General features: G+C 50.8%; 1 protein-coding gene across 1 annotated transcript; it reads left to right on the forward strand.

Moving 5' to 3' along the window:
- Positions 1 to 5489: 5489 nt before the first annotated feature.
- LOC141981560 (serine/threonine-protein kinase SBK2-like) lies at positions 5490 to 18869 on the forward strand. Its single transcript, XM_074943201.1, has 4 exons — positions 5490 to 5597; positions 16675 to 16849; positions 17281 to 17483; positions 17929 to 18869. The coding sequence occupies exons 1-4, from the start codon at positions 5490 to 5492 to the stop codon at positions 18496 to 18498; spliced, it is 1056 nt and encodes a 351-aa protein (XP_074799302.1). The 3' UTR covers positions 18499 to 18869.
- Positions 18870 to 20520: the final 1651 nt, after the last annotated feature.

The raw sequence follows: 20520 nt of genomic DNA on the forward strand, positions 1-20520 counted from the left end.
AATTTCCTAAGTTCCTTTTGCATACAAAGGTAAACACAAATTCTATTAAATGTAACTATAATGACTTCTTTATTATGCATCATCAGCAGGGTTTGAACACTGAGCCTTCCGCATTGACTGCTATGCTTAAGCTACAGTATTGAGTACATTTACTGGTAGCTGAAGAAGGCTGGGCAGGGGGAACCAGGTGCTGGATCTGGGAGGTTGTTTCGGGGGACGTCCAGCTCAGCTATATCCGCCCTCATATAGTGGCAGTTCCCGGTTGTTCCTGGTGCAGTATCTGTTGCTGCTGCTGCTTTTGCAGTATAGCTGCATGTCTGGCTCTTGAGAATGTCCATGTTCAGTTATTATTTTTGTTGCAGTTGCTTTTCTGACCAGGAGGTCCTTAAAGGACATTCGGTCACCGATTTCATGATATTTGTTGTTCCTTCAAACATAACAGGAGACCACATGAAGGTTGTCATCTCCTCCCCCAATGCATGGAAGGTGTCAATGTCTCCTCCACAAATGAAAAATTAAAGAATCACTAAATTGTGATTGTGGTGAAGTACAAACTATCCAACACATTACGGACAACTGCCCCATTTGCACTTAGAGTGGTGGCATAAGGGGATCCACGTAGCAACCCCAGAAGTATTAGAATGCCTTTCGAATGCCATAAGAAAGAAGATGATTTTGGTCGCTGCCTATGCTTCCTGAGAAAGGCATGCAAGAGAAGGAAAATGGCGATAGTTAACATGTTATATCTTAGCCAAACACAGCAGAATTTCACAGGGCAAAGAAGAGGCAATGTTGTGGCTCAAGGACTTTTCTGCTGCAGAATATCAAAGCTCAGCAGCACCAAAAAGCAGCAGTAGCAGTGGGGGGACGGACGTGAGAGCTTCTCAAAGAAAGGAATCTTTCATAATGGAAAACTTTTGGCAACCTAAATATAAGGGACACTAACAAACCCCCTATAGTATAATTCCTGCCCTGCCCATGGGCTATCAGCAGGGTTTGAGTGAAGGACCTGTAGATCTACCGCATAGGAGCAATGGCTGGTGAATTGCTGTTATCCAGCCATAGAGGAAGACACAGCACCCACTTTGCCAGTGGGATAGACAACTCTGTGAGACGCCAGAGGAATGTTGGCTGTTAGGATTCCTGGGTTATGCTCCAGAGTAACAGGCTTCAGAGTGGTAGCTGTGTTAGTCTGTATCAGCAAAAAGAACGAGGAGGACTTGTGGCACCTTAGAGACTAACAAATTTATTTGAGCATGCCCACGAAAGCTTATGCTCAAATAAATTTGTTAGTCTCTAAGGTGCCACAAATACTCCTCGTTCTTTTTGGGTTATGTTCATGACTCTCGGTGCAAAGTGTGGTCTGTTGGTTAGAGACAGCATAGTTAAGTACATAGTTTGGACCATTCCTTCTGAAAGGCAGCATGACACATTGGCTGAGACTTGGCTTTGCCGTATCAGAAACCTGGGTTCTTTCTCCAGCTCTGCCTGTACTGACTGTGTCCAATCTCCCAGTTACCTGAGTGGTGAAATGGGTGCATGACAGGACAGGTAGATGTGTGAGGCCTTAGTTGGTGATAAGGGTTGTGAAAGCGCACAAATGCTGATTGCAGTCAATAGAAGAACAGGGGCTAGAACTCCCAGCCTGCATCTCAGTGCCTCAGCCCCCAAATACAGCACATGATGTTTCCTCTGAGCTCCGGGAACGCGTGACAAACCCGCTGCATGTATGAATGTCATACGAGATGCATATCATTCAGCAACTCTGCCCCTGGCTGCCACACACTGGCTCACTGCCCTGCCCCTCAGCTTGCCTGACAGTGCAATGGCAGCTCCATGGAAAGAGGAGGACGTGGGAAAGGAGGGTGAATGGCACCGGGGGTGGGTGCAGAGGCCTCACAGAGCTCCTGATGGACGCTGGAGTGGAGCCCCATCTGACATGGCTTGAAGCACCAAATGAAAATCCCCTCCTTGCTCCCCACTGACAGCATTGCTTGCCCACCAGCCCATCCCACCCAGCCTGGATCCCGGCTGCTCCTGTCCCAGAGTCCTTGCTGTTTCCCTGCAACCTGGAGTCCCATACAAATCTACCTATCCATCTATCATCTCTTTGTCCATCACTATGGTAGCTGAGCGAGTAATGGGACCCTTTGCAGACAGGCCAAGGACCAAACATGGAAACTGAAGAGAGACTCTAAAGCAGGTACCTCCAGATGCGGGGAGTGGTGTGCAGAGGGTTTTGTGCCCCCTGCCCTGGAACACACCAGGGTACATTCTCCAGGAGCTGCTGAGCTGGGGTCTCCCCTGCTCTGAGTGGCACCAGCATTGGGCTGGAGCAGTGCATTCCCCATGAGAGTTCCTCTGCTGGTGGGAGCCCTCTGGCCATCAGCCCCAGTGCGCCATGCTTGCACCCAGCCCAAAGCCATGGCTGCAGTGGGCTTTGCTGTACAGAATGCCCTGCATCCAGCTCTGCCCCGCAGTACAGTGACGCTTCCCACCCTGGGTCTGAGTGGGTTGACTGGGGCTGCTTCCCCTCCACAGAAATTGCCAGGAAAGAATTAGCAGTGGGCTGGGTCCCTGCAAGTGGAGGGGATCCTTCAGCCATGGCGGTTGAAGCCAGAGGAAGCTGCTTGTTGGTGGGACACAGACCCAGATGAGGCTATGGCAGCTGCCTTGTCCCTGAGCCAAACACAAAGCGAGAGTCACAGTCTTGATGGGAAGGGAGCAGGACACGGGAAAGCAGGTTGTTAGAAAGTTAGTTATGAAACTGAGAGTCAGGATACCTGGGTTCCAGCTGCAGCTTTGGGAGGGAAGTGGTCTCTAGTGGTTAGAGCAGGAGGCGTGGGCGGCAGGACTGTTCTATCCCCAGCACTGGGAAGGGACTATTGTTTAGTCGTTAGGGCACCCAGGGGTGGGGGGGAGGGGAAGAGGAGGGGTCAGGACTGCCGGGTTCTATTGCTGGCTTTGTCCCTTAATCTCTGTGTGACTTTGAACAAGTACCCAAGGCCAGTGTTCAACAGTGGCCTCTGATTTGCATCATAAAAATGGAGGCATCCACAATCAGAAGCCACATCGTTCTGAGCCTCTCTGTGCCTCAGTTTCCCCATGTGTATATGATGACTGAGTTGTTAGGGGGCTGGCAGGGCCTGTGTACAATGGGATCATGCAGCCCTAGCAGGGCGCCTCCCTATCAGCTACCCCAGCATGTGGCTCTCAGACACCCATCCAGCCAGGCCCAGGATCCCCATCTTTCTGCTGTGGTTGCTCAGGTCCCACCAGCACAAGGGCTCCCTACTTTCCACGTTGAAGGCCTTTCTCCATCACAGGGGTGGGCCCAGGCGGCCTTCAGGCATGGGATGTGGAGGGGGAGCTGCTCTCATCAGCCCCAGCTGCCACGGGATCTTTGTTGCATCAGCCACCCAATCACAACACCCAGAGCCCTTCTCTTGCCCAGGTGCAGGGGCAAAGCCCTGATCCTGATGGACTGTGCTCCTTTTGCCCTCTGCTCTGCTGACCTGCCTGTGAGGCACAGGGGATGAGGCTGGTTCCCCAAGGGATTGTGGGTCTGTAACAGGCCAGGTGGGTCTCTCCTCTCTGCCTTCCCATCAGGCAGGGCACCCAGTGACAGGCCCTTGGTGAAATATCCCTCCCTCTGGGCAGCACACAGAAGGGCTGAGTCCCTGTGCTGGAGAAGAGCAGCCCCAGAGCCCCGGGCACTTGTGCTTGCAGAGGCCACACGGCTCTCCATGGTGAGGGACAGCCTCTGTCTTTCGCCACTGCCCCTTGTCAGTCCCCCAGAGAGCGCTGCCTTCCCAGGGATCCCAGAGCAGTGGCAGTGAGAGCTGAGCATGGGCACGTCACCTGTGCTGCTCTGGTCATGTAGAACAGGGAGCAGAGCACTCAGCTGCCATGCGAGAGCCACAGCACTTGCCCCATGCCAGAGACGCAGCTGCGCATACACAGGCCTCACAGTCACCAGCTAAACAGCACGCAAGCGGCACTGACCATCTGCTCCAAAACACAGGCCCCTGCCCCACGGTCACGTGCTGTGATCTGGGTCACGTCAGTGTCATCACTGGGAGCAGATTCTCTCTCTTCCCACAAGTCCATGATGAGGAGAAAACAGCTAAGTCCCGGCCAAGGAGACAACCTCTACACAGGGGTCAGCTGGCTGCAGCTATGGGGCATACCCCTGGGTAGGTCAGTGCAGCTGCCATTGGGGATTTCCATCTTCCCCTGTGGCACCAGCAGATGCAACTGTCACTGTGAATTGGCTGGGCCCACGAGGCCCCACTGTGATAGAATCGTAGAATTACAGAATATCAGGGTTGGAAGGGACCTCAGGAGGTCATCTAGTCCAACCCCCTGCTCAAAGCAGGACCAGTCCCCAACTAAATCATCCCAGCCAGGGCTTTGTCAAGCCTGACCTTAAAAATATCTAAGGAAGGAGATTCCACCACCTCCCTAGGTAACGCATTCCAGTGTTTCACCACCCTCCTAGTGAAAAAGTTTTTCCTAATATCCAACCTAAACCTCCCCCACTGCAACTTAAGACCATTGCTCCTTGTTCTGTCATCAGCTATCACTGAGAACAGGCCCCTGCCACTTTCAGCCCCTGGGGCTCCCCAAGGCAGATAACTGTGACTGAAGGGACTTTTGCTGCTCAGCAGCCATGGTGCCGTTCTGGAGAGTGGTGCTGTGCTCTTCCACAGGGGGTGTGGCTCCAGAAGGCCCCTTTCTTGGGCACTGTCCCACTGATCACTGCCTCTGCAAGCATCCCTGAGGGCAGGGGGCAGGGCAGGGTGGGGGTTTGAGGAGCTGAGGCGGTGCTGATGGGAGCTGATGTGGTGTCCAGTGATTACTCAGGCCTGGTCTAACTACACAGTTAGGTCAGTTTAACTACATCACTCAGGGCCCTGAAAAATTTCACGCCCTGGGTGATGTAGTTAAGCCAACCTGAGCCCTGGTGTAGACACCACTTTGCTGACCGAAAGAATTCATCCATTGACTTAGCTACTGCCTCTCGGAGAGGTGGATTTCCTACAGCGAGGGAAGAATCCCTCCTGTCTCTGTAATAAATGTCCCCACCACTGCGCTACAACGGCGCCTGTAAGAGCTCTGCTTTGTTCTGTGTCAGGTTCCAACTTGCAACTGGCTGTGCACAGCAAGCGCTTCACAGCGCCTTGCCAGGAAAGCTCAACCCTTAAAGGCACAGTCCCCAATTCCACTGATCGAGCCCCAAACCCCAGGTGCCCTCCCAACCCTGAGCATCCCTGAGGTTCATGGGATTAAGACTCCGTGGGCAGCAGTAGCCCCATTCCAAGCACTGTGAAGGCAGAGGACCCAGGATCACCCTCCTTTCCATGTGCCCTATCAGATAGATAACACACCAGGCACCTCCCCTCTGCTGTCACCTTCAAAGCAGAAGCAGCAAGTCCCCCAGGGCCAGAAATATGGGGAGGGGGCGGAGCGTCACGCTCAGCCCCGTAATGTCTGACAGCCCCTCCAGCTGCGCAGCGCAGACTGAGCTGAACCCTGCAGCAGCAACAGGAGAAGCAGGACAGCCTGCAGCAGTCAATCCTGAGCTGCTGGAGAAGGTGAGAGCCTTGGGGCAGGCGGGGGAGTGGGGGTCATGCAGTCCAGTCACTGTCAAAGAGAAAGGATAGGCGCACAAAGAGGCATGACTAGGTATCCCCAAAACCAGCACCAGAAAGCAGGGGTAATGCACTGCACAACATGGAGCCCAGCACTTCCAGACATCTAGCAGCCAGTGCCATCTGATCAACAGTGAGACTGTTACACGGTTCTGCTTGGTGAGATTGTTACGTGGCTTTATCCGGTGAGATCACTATGCAGTTCTGCCTGGTGAGATAATTTAACAGCTCTGTCCTGGTGAAATTGTTATACAGTTCTATCCTGGAGAGATCGTTAGATAGTTTTGTCGGGTAAGATTGTTACATAGTTTTATCCGGTGAGATTGTTATACTGCTCTGTCTGGGTGAAAATGTTACACAGCTTTGTCCCAGTGAGATCATTACATGGTTCTGCCCAGGGAGATTAAGAACTGGTTCGCTGACTGATCTTAAAAAACCAAAAACAGATTATTAGGCCAGAAGAGACCACTGTGATCATTTAGTCGGACCCCCTAGAACTTCCCTGAATTAGTTCCTGTTTGAACTACAGCATATCTTTGAAAAAATCTTTCAATCTTGATTTTAAAATTGCTAGTGTTGGAGAATCCACCATGACCCTTGTTAAATTGTTCCAGTGATTAACTACCCTCATTTTTAAAAAAGTACATCTTATTTTGAGCCCGAATTTGTTGGATCTTTTTATGCCTTTGTCAGCTAAATTGAAGAACTCATTATCAAATAGGTTTCAGAGTAACAGCCGTGTTAGTCTGTATTCGCAAAAAGAAAAGGAGTACTTGTGGCACCTTAGAGACTAACCAATTTATTTGAACATCAAATAGTTCACCATTGAGGGGCTTACAGCCTATAATTAAGTCACCGTTAACTTTCTCTTCGATAAACTAAATAGACTGAGTTCTTTAAGTATATCACTATAAGGCATGTATTCTAATCCTTTTATTATCGTCGATCTTTTCTGAGCCTTCTACAGTATATCAACATACTTCTTGAGCTGTGGACACCAGAACTGGAAATGGTAGCCTGGTAGCGGTCAGACCTGTGCCAAACACAGAAGTAATATAGCATCTCTACTCTGCTCTAGATTCCCTTGTTTATACAGCCAAGGACTAAATTAGCCCTTTAGGGCACAGTGTTGCACTGGGAGCTCATGTTCAGTCGATTATCCACCATGACCCCTAAGTTTTTTTCAGAGTCACTGTTTCCCAGGATAGAGTCCCCCATCCTGTAAGTATGACCTACATTTTTCATTCCTAGATGTATGACTTTACATTTGGCCATATTAAAACACTTATTCTTTGCTTGTACCCAGCTTACCAAGCGATCCAGATCACTCTGTATCACTGACCTGTCTTTTCATTTACCACTCCCCCAATCTTTGTGTCATCTGCAATCTTTATCAGTAATACTTTGAAGTTTTCTTGCAGGTCACTGATAAAAATGATAAATAGCATAGGGTCAAGAACTGATCCTTACAGGATCTCACTGCAAATGACCCTCTTGATAATGACTCCCCCTTTATTATTATTTTTTGAGACATATCAGTTAGCCAGTTTTTAATCCATTTAATGTGTGCCATATTGAATTTGTATCAATGTCATGTTGAATTTGTATGAATAGTTATCAGTGGGGAACCATCATGGAAGGGGGTGTTTCTAGTAGGGTTCCACCGGAATTGGTATTCGGCCTGACACTATTCAATATTTTTATCAATGATCTGGAAGTAAATATAAAATCACTGCTAATAAAATTTGTGAGTGACACAAGGATTGGCAGAGTGATAAATAAAGACAAGCACAGGGCAGTGATACAGAGCAATCTGAATGGCTTGATAAGTTGGGCCAGTTCAAACAAAATGTTTTTTAATATAGAGCTGGGCAAAACAATTTTGGTGAGTGGTACATTCACCAAAAAAAAATGCATTTGGGGGGCATCAAAACTATTTGGGAATTTAGGTTGAAGTTGGCCAGAAAAGAAAATTTTTCATTTTGATGTTTCATTCTGAAACAGCGTTTTGTTTTAAATTTAGCTATTTAAAAAACAAAACACCAAAAAGGGTGAAACACCTCTAAAAATGATCCATAACAAAATGAAAAAAAATCACTTTGGGTCAAAAGAAATGTTTAGTTCAAACGAAAATGATTTTTTTTCATTTATTTTTGTTTTGATGGGAAAAACCAAAAACTCCTCAGTTTTGGTTCAAACTGAACAGATAGTTTTTTAGGATTTTCACAGTTTGGCTCCTGAACCCCAGAATTAATTATTCACTCAGCTCCATTTTAATACAGCCAAATGCAAAGTTATACACCTAGGAACAAGGAATGCAGGCCATACCTACAGAACTGGGGAGTGTATCCTGAAAAGCAGTGACTCTTAAAATGATTTAGGGGGTCATAATGGACAAGTAACTCAGCATGAGCTCCCAATGCAATGCTGTGGGAGAAAGGGCTAAAGAAATCCTTGGATGTATAAATAAGGCAGTAGGGTGTAGGAATAGGGAGGTGATTTGTATCTGGCATTGGTGAGACCAATACAGGAATACTGTGTCCAGTTCTGGTTTCAACATTTTAAAAAGGATGTTGAAAAACTGGAGAGAGTAAAAGAGCCACAAAAATGATTTGTGGACTGGAGAAAATGCCTTAGACCTGCTCTACACTAGAAAATTAGGTTGGTTTAACTATGTTGGTCAGTGGTGTGAAAAATCCACACCCCTGAGAGTGGCATTGTTAAGCCGACCTAAGTCCCTATATAGACAGTGCTAGGTCAATGGAAGAAATCTTCTCTCAACCTAGCTGTTGCCTCTCTGGGAGGTGGATTATGTAAATTAATGGGAGAGCCTCCCCTGTCAGCTTTGGTAGTGTCTACAGCTGTGCAGCTGTACTGTTTTAAGTGTAGACAAGCCCTTAGAGTGAAAGACTTAAAGAGCCCAATCTGTTTAATTTATCAAAAGGAAGACCAGGAAGAGAGTTGATTACAGTGTACAAACACCTTCATGGAGAGAAAACATAGGATACTAAAGGACTTGTTAATCTAGCATAGAAAGGCATCACAAGAACCAGCTCCTGGAAGCTGAAGCCAGACAAATTCAAACTGGAAATAAGACACAATTTTTTAACAGTGAGGATGATTAACTATTGGACCAAACAACAAAGGGAAGTGGTGGAGTCTCCATCTCTTGAAGTCTTTAGATCAAGACTGTACACATTTCTGGACAACACACCATATAACCTGTGGTGAACACTTTTCACAAAAGGATCACTCCATATCTGATCTTTTGGTCCTCATCCTCAAAGGAAACCTGCATAACACCTTCACAAGATGAGCCTGGGAACTTAAATTCATAACTTTGTTAGACACTAAAAATCATGGTTTTAATAAAGACACTGGATTTATGGCTCATTACAACACTGGATTTATGCCCCTCTCCTTTTTGTCATATTACTGCAGGAGTGTTTAATGGGCCCCTTCACCTTGAATGGTCCTTTAGAATATGTGTTAACTACTTATGCTAAACAATTTGTTCCACTTTGTATATAGCTGTAACACTCTGAGGCCTGGTCTACACCATAAAATTAAGTTGTCTTAACTATGTTGCATAGGGGTGAAAAGCCACACCCCATGGCAGTGTGGTTAAGCCAACTTAACCCTCACTGTAGACCACACTAGGCTGACAGAAAAATTTGTCCTTTGACCTAGCTACCACCTGTTGGGGAGGTGGATTACTTATGTTGATGGGAGAGCCCCGCCCCTCCATTGGCATGGGTAGTGTCTACACTGAAGGGCTACAGTGATGTGGCTGCAGCGCTGCAGCTGTGTCGCTGTAGCATTTTAAGTTTAGACCTAGACAGTGTACCTTTCCCAGACCTGAAGGAGAGCTTTTTGTGCCTCAAAAACTTGTCTCTCAGATCAACAGAAGTTGGTCCAATAAAAGATATTACCTTACCCACCTTGTCGCTCTGGAAGATATGCTTTAGCCAGACAAGTTATAGAGCTCGATACACAGGTAACTGTGTGAAAGTGTGAAATTCTATGGCCTGTGATACACAGGAGGTTAGACAACATGGACCCTTCTGGCTTTAAAATCTATGGGTCTATGAATGTACGGTTACATAATTCTGTCTCAGTGAGATCATTACATGGCTCTGTCTAACTTCGGCTCTTGGAATACATGGAGTGCCCCTTTTTTGACACTCATGTGCCAATCAGCCTAGTAAAAGTACCAGTTACCAACCCAGGAGACAATGTTACCCACCCAGGAGTAGATTCCTCTGGTGATAACTGTGGGATGAGGGTGCTGGCTGAGACTTTGTATTCCCATGGCCTCTCTCCTCTGCACAGATGTTCAGGAGCATTTTCTAAGAATGGGGGATTTTCCTGGAGTGACCTTGGCTTGCATTTTATATCCTCCCTCTTCTTCCCAACCACTGCTACACCAGCTAGTGCTCTCCAGAAGAGTCTGGCACCAAACATATGTGTGGGCCCCCATGGGGAATGATTGTAAAAGACAGGAGGGGAGGTCGGTCCTCGGAGCAAGGCAGGGGCCGGGGCAAGCACAATGGAGCAGGAGGGGGTGGACAGGATCGTCCCCAGGGCGGCACATAACCGGTACCTACCTCTGTCTGCTGGAGCTGGGTCTTCGGGAGCCAGTTCTCTCTCTCTCCAGCTGAGCTGCAGCTCCTCCAGGCAGCAGCAACTGCTCTTCCTGCCCTCCTGACGGGGAGGCTGACTGCGGTTACTCCTGTAGTCAGATTTTTAGTGTCTGGTCAGCAGTACTGACAGGACATTGCCAGGTCTGCTTTCTGACTGGACTTTCCAGGTGAAAATCAGACACCTGGCAACAGGGGCACCAGAAAGGGGGTGGGGCAGGGGGCCATGGCCCCATCTCTTTTAGCCTTCCCACTTTTTTCCTGCCGTAAGGATGCAATGCGGGGCCGGAGAGGAGAGAGTGGTGGGCAGGGCCTTGGGGGAAGAGGCCAAGCGAGGGCCAGGCTTTAGGGCAGAGTGGGGGCGGAGCATAGGCAGGGCCACAGGGAGTGGGATGGAGCAGGGGGATGGGGCCACAGTCTGGGCGCGGGTGGTCCCCCCCACTTTGAGGGAGCTTCCGGTGCTCCTGCCTGGCAACCGTAATGGGCCCCTTCAGAGTGTGGGCCTAGCACAACGGTGCCATTGGTGCTACTGTAAACCTGGTCCTGCTCTCCAAACAAGTCAGAGATGGGCAGATCTGTAGGTGCATGGAGTGTGGGATGTACTCAGGACCTACAGTAACTAACAATAACCAATGGCAGGTTTCAGAGTAACAGCCGTGTTAGTCTGTATTCGCAAAAAGAAAAGGAGTACTTGTGGCACCTTAGAGACTAACCAATTTATTTGAGCATAAGCTTTCATGAGCTACAGCTCACTTCATCGGATGCATACTGTGGAAAGTGTAGAAGATCTTTTTATACACATAAAGCACGAAAAAATACCTCCTCCCACCCCACTCTCCTGCTGGTAATAGCTTATCTAAAGTGATCACTCGCCTTACAATGTATATGATAATCAAGGTGGGCCATTTCCAGCACAAATCCAGGTTTTCTCATCCCCCGCCACACACACACAAACCCACTCTCCTGCTGGTAATAGCTTATCTAAAGTGATCACTCGCCTTACAATGTATATGATAATCAAGGTGGGCCATTTCCAGCACAAATCCAGGTTTTCTCATCCCCCGCCACACACACACAAACCCACTCTCCTGCTGGTAATAGCTTATCTAAAGTGACCACTCTCCTTACAATGTGTATGATAATCAAGGTGGGCCATTTCCAGCACAAATCCAGGGTTTAACAAGAACGTCTGGGGGGAGGGGGTAGGAAAAAATAAGGGGAAATAGGTTACCTTGCATAATGACTTAGCCACTCCCAGTCTCTATTCAAGCCTAAGTTAATTGTATCCAATTTGCAAATGAATTCCAATTCAACAGTTTCTCGCTGGAGTCTGGATTTGAAGTTTTTTTGTTGTAATATAGCAACTTTCATGTCTGTAATCGCGTGACCAGAGAGATTGAAGTGTTCTCCGACTGGTTTATGAATGTTATAATTCTTGACATCTGATTTGTGTCCATTTATTCTTTTACGTAGAGACTGTCCAGTTTGACCAATGTACATGGCAGAGGGGCATTGCTGGCACATGATGGCATATATCACATTGGTAGATGAGCAGGTGAACGAGCCTCTGATAGTGTGGCTGATGTTATTAGGCCCTGTGATGGTGTCCCCTGAATAGATATGTGGGCACAGTTGGCAACGGGCTTTGTTGCAAGGATAGGTTCCTGGGTTAGTGGTTCTGTTGTGTGGTATGTGGTTGCTGGTGAGTATTTGCTTCAGGTTGGAGGGCTGTCTGTAGGCAAGGACTGGCCTGTCTCCCAAGATTTGTGAGAGTGTCGGGTCATCCTTCAGGATAGGTTGTAGATCCTTAATAATGCGTTGGAGGGGTTTTAGTTGGGGGCTGAAGGTGACGGCTAGTGGCGTTCTGTTATTTTCTTTGTTAGGCCTGTCCTGTAGTAGGTGACTTCTGGGAACTCTTCTGGCTCTATAAATCTGTTTCTTCACTTCCGCAGGTGGGTATTGTAGTTGTAAGAATGCTTGATAGAGATCTTGTAGGTGTTTGTCTCTGTCTGAGGGGTTGGAGCAAATGTGGTTGTATCGCAGAGCTTGGCTGTAGATGATGGATCGTGTGGTGTGGTCAGGGTGAAAGCTGGAGGCATGTAGGTAGGAATAGTGGTCAGTAGGTTTCCGGTATAGGGTGGTGTTTATGTGACCATCGTTTATTAGCACAGTAGTGTCCAGGAAGTGGATCTCTTGTGTGGACTGGACCAGGCTGAGGTTGATGGTGGGATGGAAATTAGTGGGTTTGTGTGTGTGTGTGGGGGGGTGGTGGTGAGAAAACCTGGATTTGTGCTGGAAATGGCCCAACTTGATTATCATACACATTGTAAGGAGAGTGATCACTTTAGATAAGCTATTACCAGCAGGAGAGTGGGGTGGGAGGAGGTATTTTTTCATGCTTTGTGTGTATATAAAAAGATCTTCTATACTTTCCACAGTATGCATCCAATGAAGTGAGCTGTAGCTCACGAAAGCTTATGCTCAAATAAATTGGTTAGTCTCTAAGGTGCCACAAGCACTCCTTTTCTTTTAACAATAACCAATAATAATCATTCATCCTACAGCACCTGTTTTTTGTTCAGGAAGGAGCTGAATTGCAGCTGCCTATCAGGTGATTCAGCATATGCAGTTACTGCATTTAATACAGTTCCAAGGACAACACAGCCAGACCATCTCCTATCCTCATGTACTACCTCAACCCCTAACCTGCCCAAGGAAGAGAGGTGGGCTAGATCCCAGGAGTGTGGTTCCCAAACACCCTGTTCTAACCCACTAGATCACACTCCTCTCCCAAAGCTGGGGATAGGAGCCCTGACTCCCAGCCCTTGTGCTCTAATCACACAGCCTTCCATGTAAGCATTAGCTGTATTGCCGGTAACAATAATAGCATTGATGGTAATCAGCTGAAAAGAGAGAGATGCAGTGTATGAGCAGGAAAGGGCACGTGACCTGCCAGGCTGTGGGGAAAGCAGACTGTTCTACCCCAGAGGCATGCGGAAGGCAGGGAGAAGCAGAGGGGCAGTGCCATCTCCTGTGTGGGAGGTGGGTGCACCAGGGATATGGATGACTTACGTTCCCTGATGGATTCATTTTCCAGAGATGATCATAATCATTTTAATTCCCACACTCTGCACCCAGCCCCTATGCCCATCCTCACCAATGGGCTCAGACCTGTCAGTGAGGACTCCTCACCTGGGCAAGGGCTGCAGCTGACCCTGAAAGCAAGCGGTGCTGAGTCTCCGCCCATATGACAGGGTTTGGTGGGTTCTGGGGGTCTTGGCTCCTTCTCTCAATTCTGGGTAAATGCAGGGTAGGAGGGATATGAGTTTTTTGCACTCCTGACTAGGGCCAGGTTTCCAGAGATTCTCTTATCTGTGCTCACTGAGAAGCTAGCCCCAACTGGGGAGGCTGAGCCCCATCACATCTGGCCCTGAGCTCTTGTGCAAATCTGGTCCTTAGAGCTTTCCCTAGCTCTAGCAATTTCATGGCTAAATCACTAGATTCCAGAGCTCTGGTCTAATTTAGCAACAGCAGAGGGTGCGGGGAGGAAGGAGGAGGCACAAGCTTTGGCTTCTGATTTAGATGAAGCGATGTAAACCCAAGGGAAAAGGCTACATACCTGTTATTCTTGCTCATTCTCCCAATGCTGCACCTGCCTGTATAGCAGCATGATGCCGCTCACTCAATAGAGTCAGAGTTTTTCAGGGCAAAGGTCCTAGCAGGCCCGTGGGGCTCTGACCTCTTGTGTCTGGCTTAGACACTTGGGGCAAGGTGCTCTGACCTACCAGTCCAGTGTGTACCACAGTCCAGCCAGGTGACTAGTGCTGCTACCTAAGGCTGGGACCCTGTTAGCTCGAGCTATAGAGGATGGTCTGTGCTGCTGACTCTGGAACGTTGCCCACTGAGGTGCTGTGACTGGGGGTCATTATAGAGACCAGAGGCTGCTCTGGGCTGGGCTGTAGGGGACAGAGGGACTGGATCCTGCCCCCAGAGCTCTGTGGATGGTGAGCAGCTTAGAAGCACTGAAATCCCAGGATGGAGCAGGATCAGAGCGAGGGGCCTGACAGGAAAGCAGAGCCTAGAGACAATCACCACAAACCACCTAGGGCAGACTTGGACCCCATGGCACTGCACCAGCTCCCAAGAGAGGACTTGGAGCAGGGGAGGGAGGAAGGGGGTAGAGTCACACACAGCTCTACACCCAATGTGCCCAGAACCAGCTGTGTGTCCAGCTCTCTGGGAAACTTGGCATGAGAGTGAGTTGCGTCAGTTAACCCTCTGATGTCATTTGACACTGGATAGCTAGCTAGATAAGATTAGATTAGATGATAGATCAGTGAAGGGCATCTAATCACTATACAATGACATCCAAACTTCAGATCACACAAGTCAGAAATAATCAGTTGAGAGTTTGGTTTCAATGGACTTGAGGGGCTAGGCTCTGTCCTGATTCCAACCACTGTAAATCCAGAATGACCCCATCCACCCAGTGTGGTTTGCCCTAGTGTCACTATGAGTCTGGCTGCTGGCATCAGGCTGGCAGAAACCAGTGAAGTTCAGGGTGACAGCATGGGACAGATAGACGCTGTAGGGGCCCTAGGGTAGAGCAGAACCAGGGCTTAGCTGCGATGACTAAAAAGAGGGGGCTGGACATGGACAGACCGAATGGCTCTCTGGAACCTGCCCTGCTCAGTGTTGCCACCTGGGCCTCCCCATAGGGCCTGGCCAGGCTAAGCAGTACCAGGTGAAGGCACCCCTAATCAAAAGGGATCAATTCCTGGTCTCTGAGAGTGGGAGGGTCTAATGAGTTGGGCATTGCCCCCTAACCCTACCCCCACTCCCTGTAAAATGTGTCTGAGATGCCCAGGCTCCAGGGGACCTTGCCAGGCTCTGAGTCAGAAGGAAAGTGCAGTGCTTCTAAGTGCGCTCTGCCCGCTCCAAGCCTGGAGGCACCAGGGACCCTGAATGGCGCAGCTGGCAGGGAGGGACAAGTGTGGAGCTGCAGGTCAGGGTGGTGCCACGACCGTCCCAGCTGGGCAGGAGGGTGCTCTGTTCAGTGCACAGATGGGGCTGGCTGCCTGGGGATGTTTGGAGCTGCCGCGCCCAGCCAGTGTCCCCAGGAGAGCTGGGGGACATTTTTGTACCAAAAAATTTTTCAGCGAAAAATGCGGATTCAGCGACACTGAAACATTTTGCGAATTCATGTCAGTTTCACCGAGTTCTTTGTTTTGAAAAAACAAACAAAAAAACCTGAACAAATTTAAATGTTTTGATTTTTCTTTGAGTTTGAAATTGCCAGTGACCCAAAAAACATCACTTCTTCCCCCAGCACTAGTCCCAGGCACCCCTGAGTGTGTCCTGAGCAGCAAGGGAGCAGTCACTGGATCCAAGTGCGGATGCCTCAGGAGCCATGTCAGGGCAGGCAGCCAGGCCTCACAGCCAGAGGTTGTGCAGTGGCAAGGGTTTACAGATTTCTCAGGTGTACTGAGGAGTCAGGCCTTGCCCCTTTACACACTGCGCCTCTGGCAGGATCCCTGCAGGGCATGGGCTGACAGCACATGAGAGGCACTGTGTAGGGCTGGTGTGCCTTTGGCTCTTACACAGCATCTGCAATAGGAAGGATCCACATGGGCAGGGTTTGGGGTATTTTTCCCAAATACTATACACAGCATGCAAGGTCTAGCCACATCTACACACTGCTGCTCTGGTGGGGGTTTGGTGGCTTCTGAACACAGAACACAGTGAGTGCCCTGTCCATGGAATAATCTGTCCACTCCCCCATTAGGTGGGGTCTGGTCTCTCCAGAAGCACTTAGAAGGGCTGCTGGAAGGGCTTTAACTCAGCTCCAAGCCTTATTCTGAGCCAGAGGGACCCTGCATCTGGGATGGGGAATGAGGCTGGCACATTTGAGTCTCTTGCCATGTGCAGCGGTGATGGTGCAGACCTTACAAGGAGCTGATCCTGGCCCCCACCCACAGAGTTGGGCTGGGGAGGCTTGGGAGGGCTGTTCCTGGCAGCAGTCCCTCCTCCCACTCAAGGCAGCATCTCATTGGCCTGTATGAGATGAACGGGAGTCTCAGCTGCATTCCCTCTGGACAGTGCCATTCCACCCCGCACTAACCAGCCCCTCGCCCAGGACAAACAAAGGGGGATCAGGTCACCAAGCCAGTTCTCCTCTCGCCTGTCACTTTGTGCCTGCAGTGCAGGAGGCTGCTGGGCAGACAGGGCACCATCACCTGGGTGCTGGGCTAGGCACCATTCTCAGCAAGCCCCGAGGCTCCTGTAGAGCACTTAGGAATGGGGCGGTGTATAAGGTGCCAGGTCTGGCTCTCTCTGTCCAGTGAGAGCTGCCCATGGCTCAGCCTGTGGTGTCTCTGCAGGACTCAGTGATGGCCCAGTGCCCAGGAGCAGCGGCATTGGCCGTGCTGGATGAGATGCTGGAGATCACGGCCCAGAGCCTGGTGCACGCCGAGGTGGCTGAGCACTACCAGGTCATCCGGGAGCTGGGCAGGGGGAAGTATGGCCATGTGGTGCTGGTGACACACAGGCAGAGAGGTAAGGAGCTGCCCTCCCCTTGGACCTGCACACCACCTCACCTCTGCTCCCCCCGCCCCTCAGCTCCTCTCTCCCACTGCCCTGGGTCAGGCCAATGGTCCCATATCACCTGGAATCCTCCCTCTGACTGCCCCGGATTAGACCAAATGGGTCCATCAAGTCTGGTATCCCCCACCCCCTGCTGTCCCAGGTCAGACCCTGCCCACCCAGCATGCAGCTGGCTGGCCCAATCTCAGGATGGCCAGGAATGGCCATTCCTCTTAACCAGCTCCTACAGTGCACCCCTGCCCTCAGGATCTGGCTGGAGATCCCCCTGTGACAGTGAGTTCCACAGTTCCATGCCCCGTGGCTGCCCAATGCCCTGCCTGTCTGGCCGGCCATGGTGTGAGCTGCTTTTCAAGGGGAACCTAACCTCTCTCCCGCATCCTCAGGGACCCCCATGGCTCTCAAGCTGCTGCCCAAAGCTCACACCAAGCTGCACACCTTCCTGTATGAGTACTGTGTGGCACTCTCCCTCGCCACCCACCCTGCCATCATCGGCATGTTTGGCATTGCCATTGAGTCCAGCCAATACTACGGCTTTCTCTACGAGCCAGCGCTGCACAGAGACCTCATCTCCATCATCAAACCACGGGTGAGTGCCACCGTGTGGGAACAGGAACTGGGACTCAGCACCAATCCAGATCCAGGAATGGGAATGAGACATGGGGCCTTCTCCTGTTGGAGGCACTCGCACCCATCTGGCCAATCTGTGGGAGACTAGCTGGCTTAGGAGGTGTCAGGATAGGGCTTTCCCCATTAGGGGGCACCAGCTCTGATCCAGCCCCAGCTTCTGGGACTGGCTGGTGGAGGGGGGCAGGGAATGGGCCCTGCTCAGGGAATGGGCATTGCCCTGCCAGGGGCACCATCTCCTCTCCTGCCGCAGGTTGGGGGGAATGACTGTACCCTGAGAAACCCCATCTCCAGCATTCGAAGTGTCAGAGTCTCCCCTACATGCAAAGCTGGCTGGTGCACGTTCGGCTGGCGGGGCTGCCATGGTGCTGTGGGCTGCAACATCTCCTCTCTCTGTCCCTGCCCAGGATGGGATCCCCGAGCCAGCTGCCAAGCAGTGTGCCAAGCAGCTGGTGAGTGCCCTGGAGTTCATCCACAGCCGGGGGCTGGTGTATCGAGACGTCAAGCCTGAGAACGTGCTGCTCTTTGACCCGGAGTGCCGGCGCATCAAGCTGACCGACTTCGGGCTCACCCGGCCCAAGGGCACCCGGCTCAAGTTGGTGGCTGGGGTGATCCCCTACACTGCTCCAGAGCTGAGCAACACCACCAGTGCCCAGGGCCTGCCCATTGATGCCAGCCTGGATGCCTGGGCCTTTGGTGTGATGCTCTTCTGCCTGCTGACCGGCTACTTCCCCTGGGAGCAAAGCCTGCCAGCTGACCCCTTCTTTGAGGACTTCGTGCAGTGGCAGGAGTCGGGCCTGGATGAGGACCTGCCACGCCATTGGAGGCGCCTGACGGCTGAGGCCACCCGCATGCTGCGGAGCCTGTTGGTCCTGGATCCTTCCCAGCGCAGCCCTGTCAGTGGGGCCCTGCACTACGTCGATTGCCCCTGGAGAGTGGAGAACTGGCCTGGTGAGGAGCAGGCTGTGGGGTCCTAGAGAACCTCCTTTGGGGGAATGGAGGCTATCTCCTTGTGGGGCCTGTCTATAGGATGATCAGGATCCAAGGCCCTACAACGTGCCTCCAGCAGGACAGGAATACATTGAAAGTGGCTGTCAAAATAACAGCCATAGCAAGATCTGTTCCAAGGAACTGAGCTCCAGTTCCTGCCAGGCACCAATTCTCTTCTGGGTGCCAAATCCCCCACGGGTGCCAGTTCCCACTGGGCACTGATTCCCCAGTAGACACCAATTCCCCCTGGGTACTGATGCCCACTGGGTACCAAATCCACCCTGGCCACTGATTCCCCAATTGGTGCCACTTCCTCCCGCCCGGGTGTTGATCCCCTCCAGGCACCAGTTCTCCCCCAGGCACTGATTCACCAATGGGAGCCAATCCCCGCTCCCCACCCCCACCCCAACTACCACACCCCCTCCCTGATAAAGGCAGGTCTCGTTGCTATGGGGAGCACATCCCCCTGGAGCAGTTTCTGCCCACCGCAGCCATTGAATTGTTACAGAAATAGAAATTTATTCATCAATAAATTCCCATCTGTGGCTCTTTTTCACTTGTAATAAAATCTCCAAGCGGGGGCCTATATAGTGTGTGAGAATGGGTTACAATGGGCTCTCTCCCTGCTTGGGGGATCCACCCAGGGTCCACTGCAGGGTGCCAGTGAGTAGCTGGGGGACAGGTGCTGGGGAGCCAAAGGGCTGGAAGGAGGCAGCTAGAGGATAGGTTCCAGGTCTGGCAGGAAGCGGGTAGATGGGTATTGGGGGCGGGAAGGAGTTAGAGGGGGGCTGAGGGGCTAGCATGTGGTTGTCATGGGATAGGTGCCAGGTCTTGCTGGAATGGGGTAGCTGGGGACTTGGTGTTGGGATGTAGTTCTGTAGTGTCCTGTCTCTCACTCTCTGTCTCTATCTAATAAGTGTCCAGCTCAACTGCCAAGACCCCTTGCAGCAGTGCTGGGAACGTGGGAGCAGAGAGGAGGCTGAAGCAGGGCCTTAAATAGCCCCACACTGGCACAAGTCTGCCAGGTTTGGCTGTGGGTGCTCGAAGCCTGAGCTGGGTCTGGGATTTCCAGCAGTGACCTACCAGCGAGAGTCAGTGCCAGACACACACACTGCATTCTCTCACCCCTCCTGGGCCAGTTTGTTTCATTTTGTCTTAAATGGACCACGGTCAGACTCCAGCAACAACAACCACAGCCGCTCCAGCCCATCTCCAAACACACAGTTAATACCAGCCAAACAGATTGCCTGGCAGGGGCTTCCCCTGGAAAAGCCTCTCCAGCCAATGGGAAAGGGCTAAGGGGATTGTTCCAATGGAAGCCACACGGAGTGCTGTCCCTCCCAGTGCTATCACTGTTTCTTCCCCTTTGCTGTGTGTTTGATAATGGGCTGATAGGGTGGTTGTTACAATGGGAGTCTCCAGGGCTGGCTTTGCACAAACCCCAACCACCATTACCTGCCCGATGTGGGAACAATGATCATTAAGGCTTTCATTACTATTGTCGCCCTTTAGCAACACACGCACAGGCACAAACTGGCTGGGACAGTCAGTGCGGGGGGTGCTTGCTCACAGTGGGTGGGTGTGAATGAAGCAGGCATGACAAGACAGGGGCAGAGCACCATGTGAGATGTGGGGCACCTGGCAGTCTGGGGCATGCCATTAGCCTAATGGTCACTGAGATATGTTGGCAGGGATTGGCTTTGCTAACCAGAGTAGGGGTCAAACCCTGCAGTATGAGTAGCTCAATATCTCTACGAGCGACATAAGGCCTTTCCCATCCCACAGGAAGAGCGTCTCAACTCATAGTCACAGTGAGTGTGGAGGGAGCTCAGTGTTATGTCACCAGTCCTACACCAGGATCAGACCCCACAATACAGAGACCAGCTTCAAAATCATGAGATTTTACACAATAATCCATGTGGGGTCTTTTGGGGTTGGAGCCTTTAGAGGGCCTTGTTTGTTAGCTTTTCTCCCCACCCCAAGGGTAAGAAACAGAGTTTGTTTTGGAA

The sequence above is a fragment of the Natator depressus genome, chromosome 2 (genome assembly GCF_965152275.1).
Source record: "Natator depressus isolate rNatDep1 chromosome 2, rNatDep2.hap1, whole genome shotgun sequence".
NCBI lineage: Eukaryota > Metazoa > Chordata > Testudines > Cheloniidae > Natator > Natator depressus.

Coding starts and splice junctions, on each gene's coding strand:
- LOC141981560 (XM_074943201.1), top strand. CDS start 5,490: ATGTCTGACAGCCCCTCCAGCTGCGCAGCGCAGACTGAGCTGAACCCT. Junction 16,850..17,280: donor GGTGACACACAGGCAGAGAG/GTAAGGAGCTGC, acceptor CCGCATCCTCAG/GGACCCCCATGGCTCTCAAG. Junction 17,484..17,928: donor TCTCCATCATCAAACCACGG/GTGAGTGCCACC, acceptor GTCCCTGCCCAG/GATGGGATCCCCGAGCCAGC.